At 47.8% G+C, this 15,013-nt stretch overlaps 1 protein-coding gene across 2 annotated transcripts in view; it reads right to left on the bottom strand.

The window, feature by feature from the left end:
• TMEM67 (transmembrane protein 67) overlaps positions 1-15,013 on the bottom strand; it is a 1,133,211-nt gene that overhangs the window by 401,897 nt on the left and 716,301 nt on the right. For both annotated transcript variants that reach the window (XM_086965990.1, XM_086965991.1), the window contains exon 20: positions 6,866-7,005. In XM_086965990.1, coding sequence (XP_086822116.1) covers positions 6,866-7,005 — 140 coding nt within the window. The remainder of the gene's footprint in view (positions 1-6,865; positions 7,006-15,013) is intronic.

Here is a 15,013-nt window from a genome sequence, read left to right as displayed (position 1 = left end):
TGAGGCAGCGCTTTGCCACAGTGGTGGAGAAAGTGGACAAGATGTCCTCCAGGATGGACGCCCTAGTACATAAGGTGGACCAACATGAGGAGCGGATCACGACAAAAGAACAGCAAATCTCAGACAATGATGACGTCACCGCATCCCATACTTCACAACTCGCCCGCATGGATAACCTTCTACGAATCATAGCAGCCAAGAACGAGGACTTGGAAGCCCGTAGTCGACGCAACAACATACGTGTCACGGGAATTCCGGAGTCCACAGACACGGGCAAGATGGAATTATACGTGGAAAAGCTCCTCAGGGGATCGGTGGGAGAAGATGTATTCTCACCTCAATTCATTGTCGAGCGGGCGCATAGATCACTGGCCCCCATCCCCAAGCCCGGCATGCCGCCTAGGCAAATTATCGCTCGATTACTGAATTATCGCGACCACGATGTGGCATTAAGAACAGCTCGGACTCAACAGAACCTACACTACAATGGAGTCGCATTTTCCATCTATCCTGACTTCACTCCTATGGTTCAGGAGGAAACACGCAAATTCATAGCGGTCAAGAAGAAGTTGCGGGAAGCCCAGCTGGAATACGCCCTGCTCTACCCGGCGAAGCTACGGGTGACACACCAGGGAAAACATCACTTTTTCACAAATCCACAAAAGGCGGAGGACTACTTGAAGACTATCCGCAAGGCACAGAGGAATGGCCTGGATGCCGAGGCAAGCCCCGAAGATGACCCATCCTCTGCAGCCGACGAACATTGACCTGATGCGGCTAATATGATCGGATCTGCTGTAATCCTGAACTATTGAGCTCTGTCCTTACTGCACGATCCCAGAGGGCTCGGATGCTATGCTACAGAGCGGGACTAAATAACCTCTCTTCAGTGGTAATTGCAGAGACCACAATCCCTGCCATGGCCTCCACCGAGGATGGTACAGTTCTGGAGGCTATCGGAGGGAGAAGTGGCTGTGCGCCCTTGATGTTGTTTCCCTCACAGGTATACCCCATTCATGATACTAAGTTGTGCAAGTTGTGGGGGGAGGGGGGGAGGGGTAGGGGTGGGATGGGCGGCTGCTGGCATGATTGGGATGCAGTAGTGGGAGGGGCGCTGAGTTCTTTTGGGGAGGGAAGTTCAATACATGGAATGGACAGAAGAGCGACAGAATGTCATGACAATATGTATCATCTGAGCGGGAAAGGTATTACTGCATTCGTAGGGGTGGGCTTCAACAGTATGATGTGTCGTTAACTATGGCTGATATAAGAACTGATGCACAATTGAACTGTATGTCATGGAATATCAGAGGGCTTAATAATGCTAAAAAATGTCGAAATGTGATTACCTATTTAAACCGCCATCAAGTCCACATCGCCATGTTACAGGAAACCCACTTATCTCCGCAAACACGAGTTGCCTTTGCTGGTAAATGGGCTGGCACCCGAGTCTTTTCCTCTTACTCTACCTATGCGAGGGGAGTTGCTATTCTCATTAGACGCACTGTACCATTCCAGATGTGCGGCGAATTAACAGATAAGGAGGGATGCTTCGCCCTATTGTGGGGGCGGCTGGGCCGTGACACTGTCACCTTAGTTAATTGCTATGCACCTAATATTGATATGCCCTCCTTTTTCACTACACTTTGGGGCAAAATAGTGGACGTAGGGTCCCGACACATTACTTGGGGGGGGGGGGGGGGGGGACTTTAACTTGGCGTTGCTGCCACAACTAGATAGAGCAGATGGAGTAATGCATTACAAGCCCAGATTCAGGGAGACACTAGGGGGCGTGATCTCAGAGGGCGGATTGGTGGACGTATGGAGATGTTTACATCTCTACCGGAAGGAGGGTACACACTTCACTTCACAGACGGGCACATGGGCACGACAGGATTACTTACTTAGGACCAGGGAGAGATCTACAGGGGTGGAGAAGGTAACACACTTACCGAGGACATATTCCGACCACAGCCCTGTCCTGATGCACATTCGAGTACCTGGCTGGGACGACCCTAGGCCACGATGGAGGTTGCAGCCGACAGCCCTGTTAGACGTTATGTTTCGCACCGAACTCGGAGAGGAAATTACTGCTTTCTTTCCTAGAAACAAGGGGTCTGTTGATTCGATTGAACATATCTGGGAGGCATTCAAGGTAACGATCAGGGGGTATTGCATATCAAAACGTTTTGGGGCAATGCGTGACATTCAACGCACTATCCACACACTTGATGGTGAGCTGAAGGCCTTAGAAATTTGAATGGTGGAAGATGACAGTGCTGACATCCACGCGTAGTTTAGAGACAAGCTGACAAAATACGAGGAAGAAGCCAACAGGGAAGCAAAATTTAGGGGGAAGCACTGGCAAGCTAGGAAATACTGTGAAGGGGACAGACCGGGTAGGGCACTGGCGGCGATGGCACGCGCCCCGCATGACCACAACATGATATTGGAACTCACAGATGACCAGGGACACACAGTCATAAATTCAGACGAGCTACTCACTACCTTCGTTTCTCATTATCATGCGCTTTACACCACCGCCACGACCGCTGACGTACCATATAATGACTTTTTGGGTGATGTAGCTCTCTGCTGGCTTAGCGACGGCGATAGAGCCTTCCTAGCTGCCCCTTTTGAACTAGATGAAATCCGTGAAGCCATTATGTCTCTCAAGAACGGGCATCCGGACTAGACGGGAACCCGGACGAATTTTATAAAACATACATCGACATTATGGCCCCTGTCCTTCGCGAGGTCTTCGAGGAGTCGCTGACTGACGGCGTCCTCCCCTGCTCCATGCGTGAGGTTGTTATCACCTCGCTCCTGAAACCTGGCAAAAACCCTAGCTCCTGCGACTCTTATCGCCCACTTTCCCTCTTGAATTACGATGTTGAAATACTTGTGAAGGTGTTGGCTACTAGATTATCCCTCTTAATGACCAGAATTGTCTTACCTGATCAATCTTGATTTGTCTCGGGTCGTTCCACCTCTCACAATCTGCGCACCCCTGTTTTCCCTACTCCGCACGGTGCACCCTGACCTTCCAGTCGCTGTGGTTTTCCTTGATGCCACCAAGGCCTTCGACTCGGTCGAATGGCCATACCTGTTTACTGTCCTGGCAAGCAAGGGATTCCCCAAGTTGTTCAACTGCTCTATACACAACCAACGGCGAAGGTCCTCATCAACGGTCGCCTTTCGCACTCCATTGCCATCTCCAGGGGCACCCGTCAAGGGTGCACGTTGTCCCCACTCTTATTCGCAATTGCAGTCGAGCCTCTTGCCTGTAGGCTCCGGCAGCTGTATCGCGACGGTGCGATACGATGTTTTCAGCGCCAGATCGATGTGTCCTTATACGCTGACGATATGACACTTTTTGTCAAACACCCAGCCTTGAACCTCGATCCCTTACTTAGAGAGTTTGTTCTATTCGGCAGGATGTCTGGTGTGCACATAAATTGGGCCAAGTCACAATTTTATCCACTCACGGATGCGGTTGCCGACTTTCCCCTCGATTACCCTCTTGAGTGGTGTCGGTCGGACCTACGATACCTCGGAAGACAGATTTCGCGAGACAAAGATGAAACACTGCGCTCCAACTACTGAGTGGCAATCACGAAACTCACCGCATCGGTGGACCGCTGGATCGCCCTGCCGCTCTCCATGGCGGGTTAGAGCGTCCCTTATCAAAATGATAGTCTTACCCCGGTTTCTTTACCTCTTCCTTAACATCCCTTATTATCCAGGTGCCTTCTTCTTTAAAACATTGAAGTCGGAGCTATGTCGATTGTTCTGTGGGGGAAAGAGCCCAAGGCTGAAATGGTCAACGCTGATACAGCCATATGACAAAGGAGGCTTCGATGTCCCTGACTTCGAGGCTTATTATCTATGTGCGCAAGCACATTATGCTTATCATTGGATGGTTCCTACTCCCTTCATGCCTCAATTGGCAGTGGAGGACTGGATTGTACATCCCCTCCCGCTCAAAGGACTCCTCCATTGTCCGGAATCATCTATAATGACACCGCTTACCTCCGTCTCATGCACTTTAGATGCTTGGCGCTGCATAGCTAAGAGACTATCTTGCCGTCTACTATACTCCTCTCGGCTACCATTGACATATCATCCTAAACGTGCACTCCTGCAGGAACGCGGCTTCCAATTGCTCTGTGAGCGCGTGCAAGTCGCCTGTTGGGGTGACTTATTCTCGGATGGTCAGTTCAAGACTGCGGAGTTGTTCTTCGCCTCTCACGCCCGCACTCCACTTGAAGTGTATTACTATCTGCGCCTGCCCCAAGGGATGAAAGATATCCTACCTGAGTTCCCCAGTGAACCTGAAGTCTTGTCTCCACTACATTTTATGCTATGTTCACAAGATGGTTCACACCTAGTGTCTGGTCTGTATCGTCATCTCAGGACGAGTGGTCCGGTGCCTGGGGCTAGGGCTCGAAGCACTGGGATACCGACCTAGCAGTCGAGCTCAACGATGAACAATGGCAGTATTGCTGCGCCCTAACGGCCCAAATATCGGGAAGCAGTAGACTTCAGATAATACACTACAAGTTCCTACAGCGACTATACTACACCCCGGTTAAGAAACATAGGTTCCGACTTACTGATAATGACAGATGCGAGCGCTGCCGCGCGGAACATGCAGGTTTCCTGCATCTTGCTTGGGAGTGCCCTCCCATTCGCCTCTACTGGCAACAGGTGCACGACGCTCTCGTAGCTATGACAGGATAATCCATACTTCTTGATCCATTACTTATGCTCCTTGGGTACACGCCACACATCCCTAAATCCTGCAGGAAATTCTTAGATATTGCTCTGCTCTTGGCAAAGCGGCGAGTGGCATGCCGCTGGGGCCGGGGCAGAGCCCCTAAATTCAAGGAATGGCTAGCGGACATGACCTATAGCCAGGAGCAACACGTAACTTTCACTGAGCTGCTGCCAATTTCAAGTCAGTCTAAAGACATTTGGGGACCTTTGGTCAGCTACCTACTAGCCCAGACGGATGAGGAGGACAATCCAGAGGGAGGTGATGCCTGTAATTCTACTGACGTCTGAGGGTATGCGGTCTTGCCCGCCAATGCGTGCACCACTGACGCTCTTCTGATCGGTTCATCAGCCCCATGCATTGGCCTATGTCCCACCAGATAGCACAATCCGCCTCTACCTGCTGTCAGCTCACACTGCATTCGTAGTTACTCACGTTGGGCCCTCATATCATATGCGTCTCAGTAGTTCAACCCACAAGATGCATACTTACTCTTTGACAATGTTCCTTGCCACCATACAATGTGCTCACCCTGAAGACGAATTGTTGTTGCTGCTTATGATAGCGAATTGCAGTATACTGTCACTGTTCTTATTTGCATATGTGAATTCAATGACTCAAAGCTCCAAACCCATGTATGGTTGTATTTCTTTTTTTTTGTTTTATGTGTTGAAAAACCAATAAAAATTTTTTAAAAAACTATGATCAACAGGACAAATGGAGCTGGAGATGGAGGGGACTAAGTAGTGATCCATGTAATCATCTACCAGTAGGCAGCAGGTGGGTAAAATGGTTATCGGTTTGGATATAAAAAAGCTCTACAAAAGGGTAGCCTCACTAGTCAACTTGCAGAATTCAATGGGGTTAGTAGAGCTGCTGTTATTCGATCTGAAGTTTGTATTGCCGCTAACGGAATGGGCTCGTGGTAACAATGGTGCTATTTTGGTTTCTAGTACCCTTTGTAGCAATTCTTGCGTGAGGTCTCTTGCTGCCATTTAGAGTTTTTAATGATCATTTAGAATTTCTCCTGTGGAGACAGAACAATACCAATTACATAGTGTTTTGACTGGAGGAGGAGTTACTGCTAGCACAAATCTGCCTGGAGTTAGCCTTGCTCTCATCACTTCCGAAGAGTCTAATGCAGGGTTGGAATATTGTCTGCCTTCTATTTTGCTAATACCTCAGATGGCAAAGATGAGAGATCTTGGGTGGTGGAGGTGTGCCACTGAGGAACCACTAGAAAGACAGTGGAATGCCCCTACCCATCAAACAAACGCACACGGAACAGACACTGTTTCTAAAACAGCGGTCTAAGATTTAATTTACTCTTTGGCCGAAGGAAGCATTGAGAGCCAAGAATATTTGGGTTTTGGGGTGAACTTAGGTGTTTAGGAAAAGTGGACTATAGACTGCCTGGACACAGACTGTTCACCCAAAATTATCTACTGTTTAGAAAACCCTTTTAGTAATCTTTACATTAAGAAAAGAGAAATACCATGTTTCAGGTTAGAATGAATATGCATTATAAACATTATATGCATGGAGTACTGAACAACGTCCAAAAAGGTCTACCAGGATCTACTTAATATAGGCACTCCCTAGTTATTTACCCCAACTGAGTGACTGCAACTTTCAGAGTCATTGTACAGGTCTTTAGTTCTACACCGATGTGGCATTTTATTACATTCAACTTCTGTGTGCTTTTAGGCTTCTTTTGAATTATTAGTGAACTGGCAGACCAAGTGGTAACAAGAAGAGTGCAGGCATTCACCAGATGATCCGGGTAAGAGACAGAGGTTATGGGGGCTACCTACTGCAACTGGTTGTTGGCACAATAAACATTTATTAAAGCAGAAGCACTCTGGCTTAAGCTACCTTGTCTGAATGAAGGTCAGATTTAGAAAAACTAGAAAAAGAGACGGTATATGCAATCAAAATTTACACAACCAATACTGTATTCTGAACAATAAATCTTATTAAATGAACTTTCAAAGCATGAATGCCATACTGTGCAGAGTGATCTACAATATTAAATAAAACAGCTTAGATATAAAAGGAAGGTGAAATAAAAATATAATGAAATGATACCTCCAAAAAGAAGAGAACAGCAAGCACTTGAAAGAGAGGATTTATTTTCCTCACAGTTTGAATTTCATTCCATTCATTGGCTATGAAGTATGTCCTCCATATGCTGACAGGAGCCATTGTACTTTTTACTCCACTGTCTCCTAAATGGAATCATAAAATTAGTTAAAAGAAATATTTTATACCATAAAGATAATTGTGCAGCAGCGGCTGGCCAAATGGTTTGACCTTAAATCAAAATGTGAGTCAGTTGAATGGGGTAGGGCTCACTAGCCTGAAAGAACAAGTTGCTTACCTTTGGTAATGCATTATCTCGTAGGGACCATATCTAGCTGCAGTATTCTTTACCTTTGAATTCCCCAGGCATCAGCTGGATCCGGAAACTTTTGCATGAGCAGTACCTCTTGATTGCACCATTAGGTGGCTCCACTCTGTTCCATGTATTGTTGTTGGCATCGTTAGCGTCGGTTATGATTTTGCGGTCACCTATATATGTGCCAGCTAGGCGCACAGATGTCAGAACTATTCACTTTTCCATGCCAGAAGCGCAGAGCCATGAAGTGACTGACTTGATTGTGGGTCATAACTAGGGCCCTGAAAAGGTAGCAATCCTAGGACTAACAAATGAGTCCACAGAACGGCGAGGCATGGGTGGGTCTGTAAGGTATTTGCAGCTACCTCTACCAGCTAGCTCTACCAGATAATGCAAGACTGAAAGTAAGTAACTTGTTCATCTGATAGAGACTTCTAAGCTGCAGATTTATTGCCTTTGAATAGACACCAAAGCCATAGCATCTTGGCAGTGGGCTCCGGACAAATTGACTACACTGGGAAGTCCTGCGGGACCCAATGGACAAAATGCTCGTCCCTGCGGACCGGAATGTCCAGGCAGTAGTGTTTGCCAAACGTGTGCAATGATACCCACTTGGCTGACCGGCAGATGTTCAGGACTGGGACACACCGAGCCAACAACATGGTTGAAGACTTCCCCCCTGGTGGAATGAGCTCATAAGCCCTCAGGGGGCTGCTTCTTAGCCAGAGAGTAGCAGGTCTTAATGCAGAGAACCACCCAGTGAAAAGTGGTCCGTTTCTGCACTGCCCAACCTTTTTTTATCTCCCAGGTAACCCACAAAGAGTTGGTCATCCACCCTGAACTCTTTTGTGTGGTTAAGATAATACAACAATGCTCTTTTTGGGTCCACAACCGTGGATATGCTCCTCTTCCTTAAAGGGATGCGGGGTAGCAAAAAAGGTGGGCAGCTTGACAAAGATGGAATGGGTCACCAATGCTGACAAAAATGAAGCCCGGGTGCAAAGAACAACCTTATCCGCAAAGGTCATCGTATAAGGATGCTTGCATGACAATGACTGCAACTCACACACCCTCCGGGAAGATGTTATCGCCACCAGAAAAGCTGCCTTGATGGTGAGCAGCCGGAGGGGACAATTATGTAAAGGTTCGAAAGGGGCACCTATTTGGAATGTAAGGACCAAATTAAGGTCCCACTGTGGCATGACAAAGGGCATAGGTGGAAACATATGCACAAGCCTTTGTAAGAATCTGTTTACAACTGGATATTTAACCACTTCTATGCATCGCACGGCCCCCAGCCATCCAATGTCACGGTGGGCGTGTGCGTTGGACGGCCGGGAGCTGTCCGATCTGCGCACGCATGGAATTTTCCCGCACCGCGGGAAAAATCCGGATGCATGCAAGGGGTTAAACAAGGAGGGTTGGTCCAGCAGCTGCAAGATTGCGGACAGAGCAAAAAGATAACCCTTGCGAGTACCCAACGCAGAGCCCTGAAAAGAAGGATAGTAGATAAAGAGGCAGAAGTAGACCTTTCTGTAAAATATTTTACAAATGTTTTCCAACGGCAAGCATATACCGTCTTAGTGGAGGGATGCCCGGCCACCAAAATAACCTCATATACTTCAGGAGGAAGGTTGAAAGCTATCAACTGTCACCTCTCAATCTCCACTTATGGAGGCGGAGAGTGGATAGGTTTAGGTGGAGTACCGTCCCTTGTTGCGCAGAGGGACGCTCCCAAAGGGGCAGACTGATCCGAGGATTGATGCTCATTTTTAGAAGCTCTGAATACAAGACAAATTGTTCCAAGTCTGGAGCCACAAGAATGACTTGGGCCTGGTCGTTCTTCATCTTCTTGAGAATCCTGGGCAGAATGATGGTATGGGCAGAAAGGCATACAGTAGGCCTGAGCTCCACTTGTGACGAAAAGCTTCACTGAGCAATAGCCACCTTGGAAACTGCAATGCGAAAAACTGCTGATATTGCGTGTTCTCTTCGGATGCGTACAGATGTAATCAAGGCGCTCCAAACTGCTGAAAGAGACCTTACCCCACCTCCGAATGAAGATGCCTTTCGTGATCCGCTAGGCATCGATGGTTGAGTTTGTCTCCCCTGGCATTCAGAGAACCTGCCAGGTATTGAACCACCAGGGTTATGTCCTTCTGTTCCAGCCATGTCCAGAGACGCAGGGCCTCTTGACGAAGGGTCCACAACCCTGCCAGCCCTATTTACCCTGTCCTGCAGTATCACATATAGGTGGTGTTGTCTGTGAACACCTGCACTAACTTCCCCTTGACAAAGGTAAATAATGCTTTCAAAGCCAACTGGATCGCCGAAGCTCCAACAAACTGATGTGGAGCCCCGACCCTGCCAGAGACCAGTGCCCCATGATCTCAACAGATGCTGCGCCCCATCCCAGGAGTGAGGCATCTGTCACTACTTTGTGATCTGGTTGGGGAAGGAAGAGGGGCCTGCCTCTGACCCAATTGCAGTTCGTCAACCACCACTGCAGGTCTTTCGCAGTTCCCTCCGAGATCTGGACCATGTTATAGAGATTGGCCTGAAGCTGCGTCCACTGGAACTTCAGGTCCCACTGCAGAGCCTGCAACAGGATGCAGGAGGCCATGAGGCCTAGCATCCTCAGAGTCAGACTTACCAAAATCCAGGATAGAAGCTGAAACATAGGTATCCTAATCTGAATATCCTCGACTCGCTGCTTGGGAGGATAAGCCCGAAACTCCACTGTGTCCAGAACAGCCCCAATGAAAGGGAGTGTTGGAAAGTAGGATCTGCTGATTATAGTTGCCCACGTCTTACAGTCTGCATGCCACATAAAAACCAGATATTACACTTATCTAACTCACTTACCCACAATACAGAAGATTGAACCTTATGAAGCTAGGAAATGATCATTTCAACAAAATAAAAAGTTACACATTCATTTATTAATCATAACAAATCATCAATAAAATATACATGGGATCCTATGGAAGTGGTACTCAATAGGGAGGGAACAAGTTTGAGTTTTTAGCAAAGCTCTTTTCTCTTTAGGGTGATTATTTTAAAGCTTAGAGCCTTAATAAAAAAATTGTGGATTGTCAGCCAATATCAATTGCTAGAGCCTTGCCTAAAAGTGTGTACTGCTAGTCTCTGGCCTAATACATGAAAGAAGTTGGTATGTAACTGTCTGGAAATGTTTTAATTTGTGTTTTAGTTTTAGATCAGGAATAACGTATCATTGTTGTTTTTTTACACGGATTTTTATAGGTGACTTCACAAACCTTTTTAACAATTACAGAGAGTCTATTCATTTGTCTTGAAAAAGATGGACATATAAATTCACCCATCGAAACGCGTCAAAGCATACATCTACTACACAATCCGTCTACACAGGCATGGTTCAGGAGTATCAATTACAAACTACTGAGTTCCATGCTCAAGACATCGTTACATGATGGATGTGTACATTCCAAAGACACATTGTATTTGTCTATATTATTTGTACTCTCTTTTAATGTGTGTTGTATAATAATCTTCAAGCAAATCCTGTTTTTAATCTCTAGTAAGGATTATGTACGTTGATTGTGGGGTCTATTTTATTGATGATTTGTTATGATTAATAAATGAATGTTTAACTTTTTTTTTTGTTGAAATTGTCATTTTCTAGCTTTATATGGTTCAATATTCTGTATTGTGGGTAAGTGAGTTGGATAAGTGTAATATCTGGTTTGTATGTGGCATGCAGACTGTAAGATGTGTGTAACATATCATTCCGCCCAAAGGAATTTTTTCTCTTTTCACTGTATAGTGCCCTATTCATTTGGGGTAAAGGGACCCCTCTTTCTTCACTATTATAGTTGCCCCCACTTTTTGCCTGGTGTTATGATGTTTCTGATTAATCTGGTTGCGACCCTGCTAATAAGGATCCCAGCCTCTGTGCTTTCTCTACTAAATTGGACATTGCGGGCACTTAGGTAGACTACAGATTGGCTACTGGTGTAACATTCTAAGCACCTAGTATATGGTACCCAGCGCATAGGTACACCAGGGGTCTCCCATGGGATGAAGCATGTATTATGCCACCCATGAAAGACCACTCAAACTGTGACTACAGGACTGCCATTGCAACCTGTGTAAGCTTGTGCCAGCACCACTTACAACAGATAACTTTCCTTATATCTGAGGTCACCACACTTAAAACCTAAAAGTGACTCCAGCAGGCCTTTCAATCCTGAAGGCAGGGTGCTCAGTTCTAAGTGTGAGGGGGCCTCAGCATGGGCAGGGCACCCCTACAACATTCGGAATCCCTTCTCCCAGTGTGCATCAGCCAACACGACATATAGAGTGGCCATGCGTCATTATGCGATGACCATTTCTAAACTGGCTGTAACGAACCCTGTCATGTTTGGTATCAAGCATGTTGAAATCATACCCCTACACCGTACAAGGAGTGGGAGATATGATTCCATGCACTGTAAAACTCCTTCGGGAGGCCCTCAATGCTCTTGATACTAGTCTTCCTCTCAGGACCTGTGGACATCCAAGACACCCAAAGGAATCTCCATTGAAGTGAAGGAGTCACTCCCTTGCATCTGCAGGCACCGCAATGTAGCTGACCGGTTTTCTGATCCTGGGCTCCTACAGACTCCAAAAGGCTCAGTAACACAGGTGGCAGCTCTACAACTCCCCTGAGGCCTGCACTGTCTATAGACAGACTCAGAGGCCGGTATCCCTCATCAGCACCACTGGAAGTGAGCCCCTCTGCACAGCGTCGGCTGGCCATTGCTAAGGCTGGGTGACTCTTGTCTCCAGAGATCTTCGGGTACTTTCAAGGGACTTCTTTGATTCCAGGGGACTCCCCTGCTTGGTCGGGCCTGCTCTGACTTACCTAGTCATGATGAGTCACTTGTACCTTGCTGGTCCTGACACTGCACCTTCTTCGATTTCTACGCCTGTTGCTAAGGTGTATTGCGCTTCTGCTGGACACTGACCTCCTGGCTCTCGACAACCTAAGTGGGACAGCTCGTGAACGGCTCCTGGTCTTCCGCAGAGTCTCCTGGTCCGAACAGCGGAAGACCCAGGGCCAAGGTCATCTCTCCTGCATCTCACGACATAGGTGGATATTTGTCACTCCTGAGTGGCACAGACTCTGTCCTCTCTGCTCGCTGGTACTGCTCATCTGAAATCTACCTTTGGGTTCCACCGGACACTTTTACCGTTTTCATCAGCGGCATCTTCCTGAAATCCTCCATTTGGTTCGACAGCGGTTTCCGACATCACATTGAACCTATGCACCCGCCTTCCCTGGTGTAGGTCTCCTGGTTCATAGCGTATCTACGGGTGGGGTGACTCTCCAATCTTCTGTCTTCCACGGGTTTCCTCAGGGTCCACTGGGAAGGGTCCTTCTTTAAAATTGCAACAGCAACTTACGCATTAAATAAATTGAGTATGCTGTTGTGTTCCCACTCTGCACACGACGTCCATGGGGGTTCCTAGATACTCACCTTGGGTGGTTCCTTTGGTCCCCAGCTTTTCTACGTCTTCAGGGTTCCCACTGGTCTTAAGTTGTGGTTCACATTCGACTATTTTAGTATATGGTTTGGCTTCCCCCTGGAGACCATTGTGTATTTGTGATGCTTACCTGTTTTATCTGCAAAGTATTATGTGCATTATGTATTATCTCCAGGTAGGAGATATGGTTATGTGTTTGTGAGGGTCTTATAAATATCTATACAGGGTGTGGTTCGTTTTCACTTAACCTATACGAGTAACATTAAGTTCTGGTAAAACAAGCTGCTTTACACTCCTTCAGGACTAAGCCTGAAGGCTGCTCTTTACAGCTGCTACTTAGGAGAGCTTTCTAAGGTTGTCTAAGACCAATAAAATCACCATAAGGGTTGTCTGGATTAGTCCATGGTGCTACAATGACATAAGTGAGCACCATATACTAAGCCAGCCTCCTACAGGAAGCATCTGGGAAGAGCCAGGTGTGACTTTGGCACATTTATAGAGAACCCTAACAAATGCAGGAGGTCTGCCGTAGTACGGAGGTGGGAGACGCCAGCCTGGGGTAAGGACACCTTCAACAGCCAGTCGTCGAGGTAGGGGGAAGACTGAAATCCCTAGCCTGAGCTGCAACCACCACCATCACCTTGGTGAACACCTGAGGGGCGCTTGTAAGCGCAAAGGTAGCAAGGTAAACTGAAAGTGCTCACAGCCTACCTTCAACCGCAGGTAATGTCTGTGGCCCTGCATGTTGTGGATGTGAAAAAACGCATCCTGCAGGTCCATCGCTACCAGACAGTCTCCTTGGTCTAGGGAAGACTAGACCTGAGCCAACATGAGCATCTTGAACTTCTCCTTTTTGAGGAAGAGATTGACGGTACGAAGATCTAAAATGGGCCGTAACCCTTTGTTTTTCTTCGGAATCAGAAAGTAGCGGGAATAGAAACAAAGGCCGAACTGGGAACCAAAACCAGCCCTGGCAAAGTCCTCGGCCGGCACCCTCGGGGGTTTGGGGGTGCGGCCGAGCTCTTTGCTAGGGCCGGTTTTCGGACGATTTTGTTACAGGGCCGATATGCTGCAAAAACGGCCCTGTAACAAAAACGGCCCCCAGGAGCCCAAAACCAGCCACCACCCGTGCAGGCCACCTGGGGATTGCCCAGTGCCCGCTACGGCCAGTCCGGCCCTGATCGCAACCACTGCTTACTTCTGAAACCTGGACACTCTCTATAGCCCCCTTGGTCATGAGAGCTGTAACTTCCAGAGAGATGATCCTCCAGCTGTTCTTGAAGTGGGGGGATAAGAGAAGGAAAAGCAAGGAAAGGCAGGGAATAGCCCTCCTGAATGATCTGCAAGACCCACTTGTCAGATGTTATGAACCTCTAGTGGAGGAGATGATGGATTCTCTCTTCAACTGGAGTAGCATGGTTTTGCAGACTCTGAGTGCTTGGAGGCTGCGGCTGTCGAGGGCTGGGTGGCAAAATACTTCTGGCTTCCATTCTGCTGTCGGAATGAGCCGTGTCCAGGTCCTCGCACAACCTGGGAAGTCTGCACAGGATGTGGCTGGGATACAGATGGTGTGGCTGAAAACCCCTTCTATTGACACGAAAGGCGTTGAAAGCTAGACTGGTCACGGGGTGTTACTGGGAGGCCCAAGGATCTGGCCATAGCACGAGAGTCCTTGAAACACTCCAAGGCAGAGTACGGCTTCTCTCAAAAGAGATGAGATCCATAAAAGGGCATTTTCATCAAATTAGCTTGGACATAACTCGAGAAGCCAGATGTTCTTAGTCAGGAATGGCACCATAAGGCTACTGTTGACTAAACGGCTCTGCCCAGCGAGTCAATTGTGTCTAGGCAACACCTAATGGTGAATTGTGCTGCCGTCCTTTACCGCCTTTGAGAGTACAGCTTGGGCCTCTCCGGGACCTGTGGCAGCACTTGCGCAACTGTCTCCCAAAAGGAGTGGGAGAAACAGCCCAGTAGGCAAGCAGTATTCATTGACCGCAATGCCAGGCTGGCAGAAAAAAACATTTTCTTCCCAAGTATTTCCTGCTTCTTGGATTCCCTGTCCGGGGGGAAGATGGGTGTTAGGGATGGGGGGGAGTGGGAGGTGGGTGGAAGGGAATGCGCCATGGGAAGTCAAAGTCTGCACCACCAAGCTCTCAGGGGTCGGGTGTAGGCTGAGGAACCTTGAGTTACCCGGAGCTGGGCAATGGTGGCATGCAATTGTCCTGTTCATAGGAGCCCTTGTGCTAGGCTTGGACCACTTGTCTAGGAGGACATCAGTTAGTGCTTCATTAAAGGGCAATAGGGGTTCAGAGGCGGAAGTCCCTGGC

The sequence above is a fragment of the Lissotriton vulgaris genome, chromosome 4_1, assembly GCF_964263255.1.
Source record: "Lissotriton vulgaris chromosome 4_1, aLisVul1.2, whole genome shotgun sequence".
Lineage (NCBI taxonomy): Eukaryota > Metazoa > Chordata > Amphibia > Caudata > Salamandridae > Lissotriton > Lissotriton vulgaris.
The sequence above is the reverse complement of the archived record's forward strand: the minus strand, read 5'-3'. Positions and strand labels throughout refer to the sequence as shown.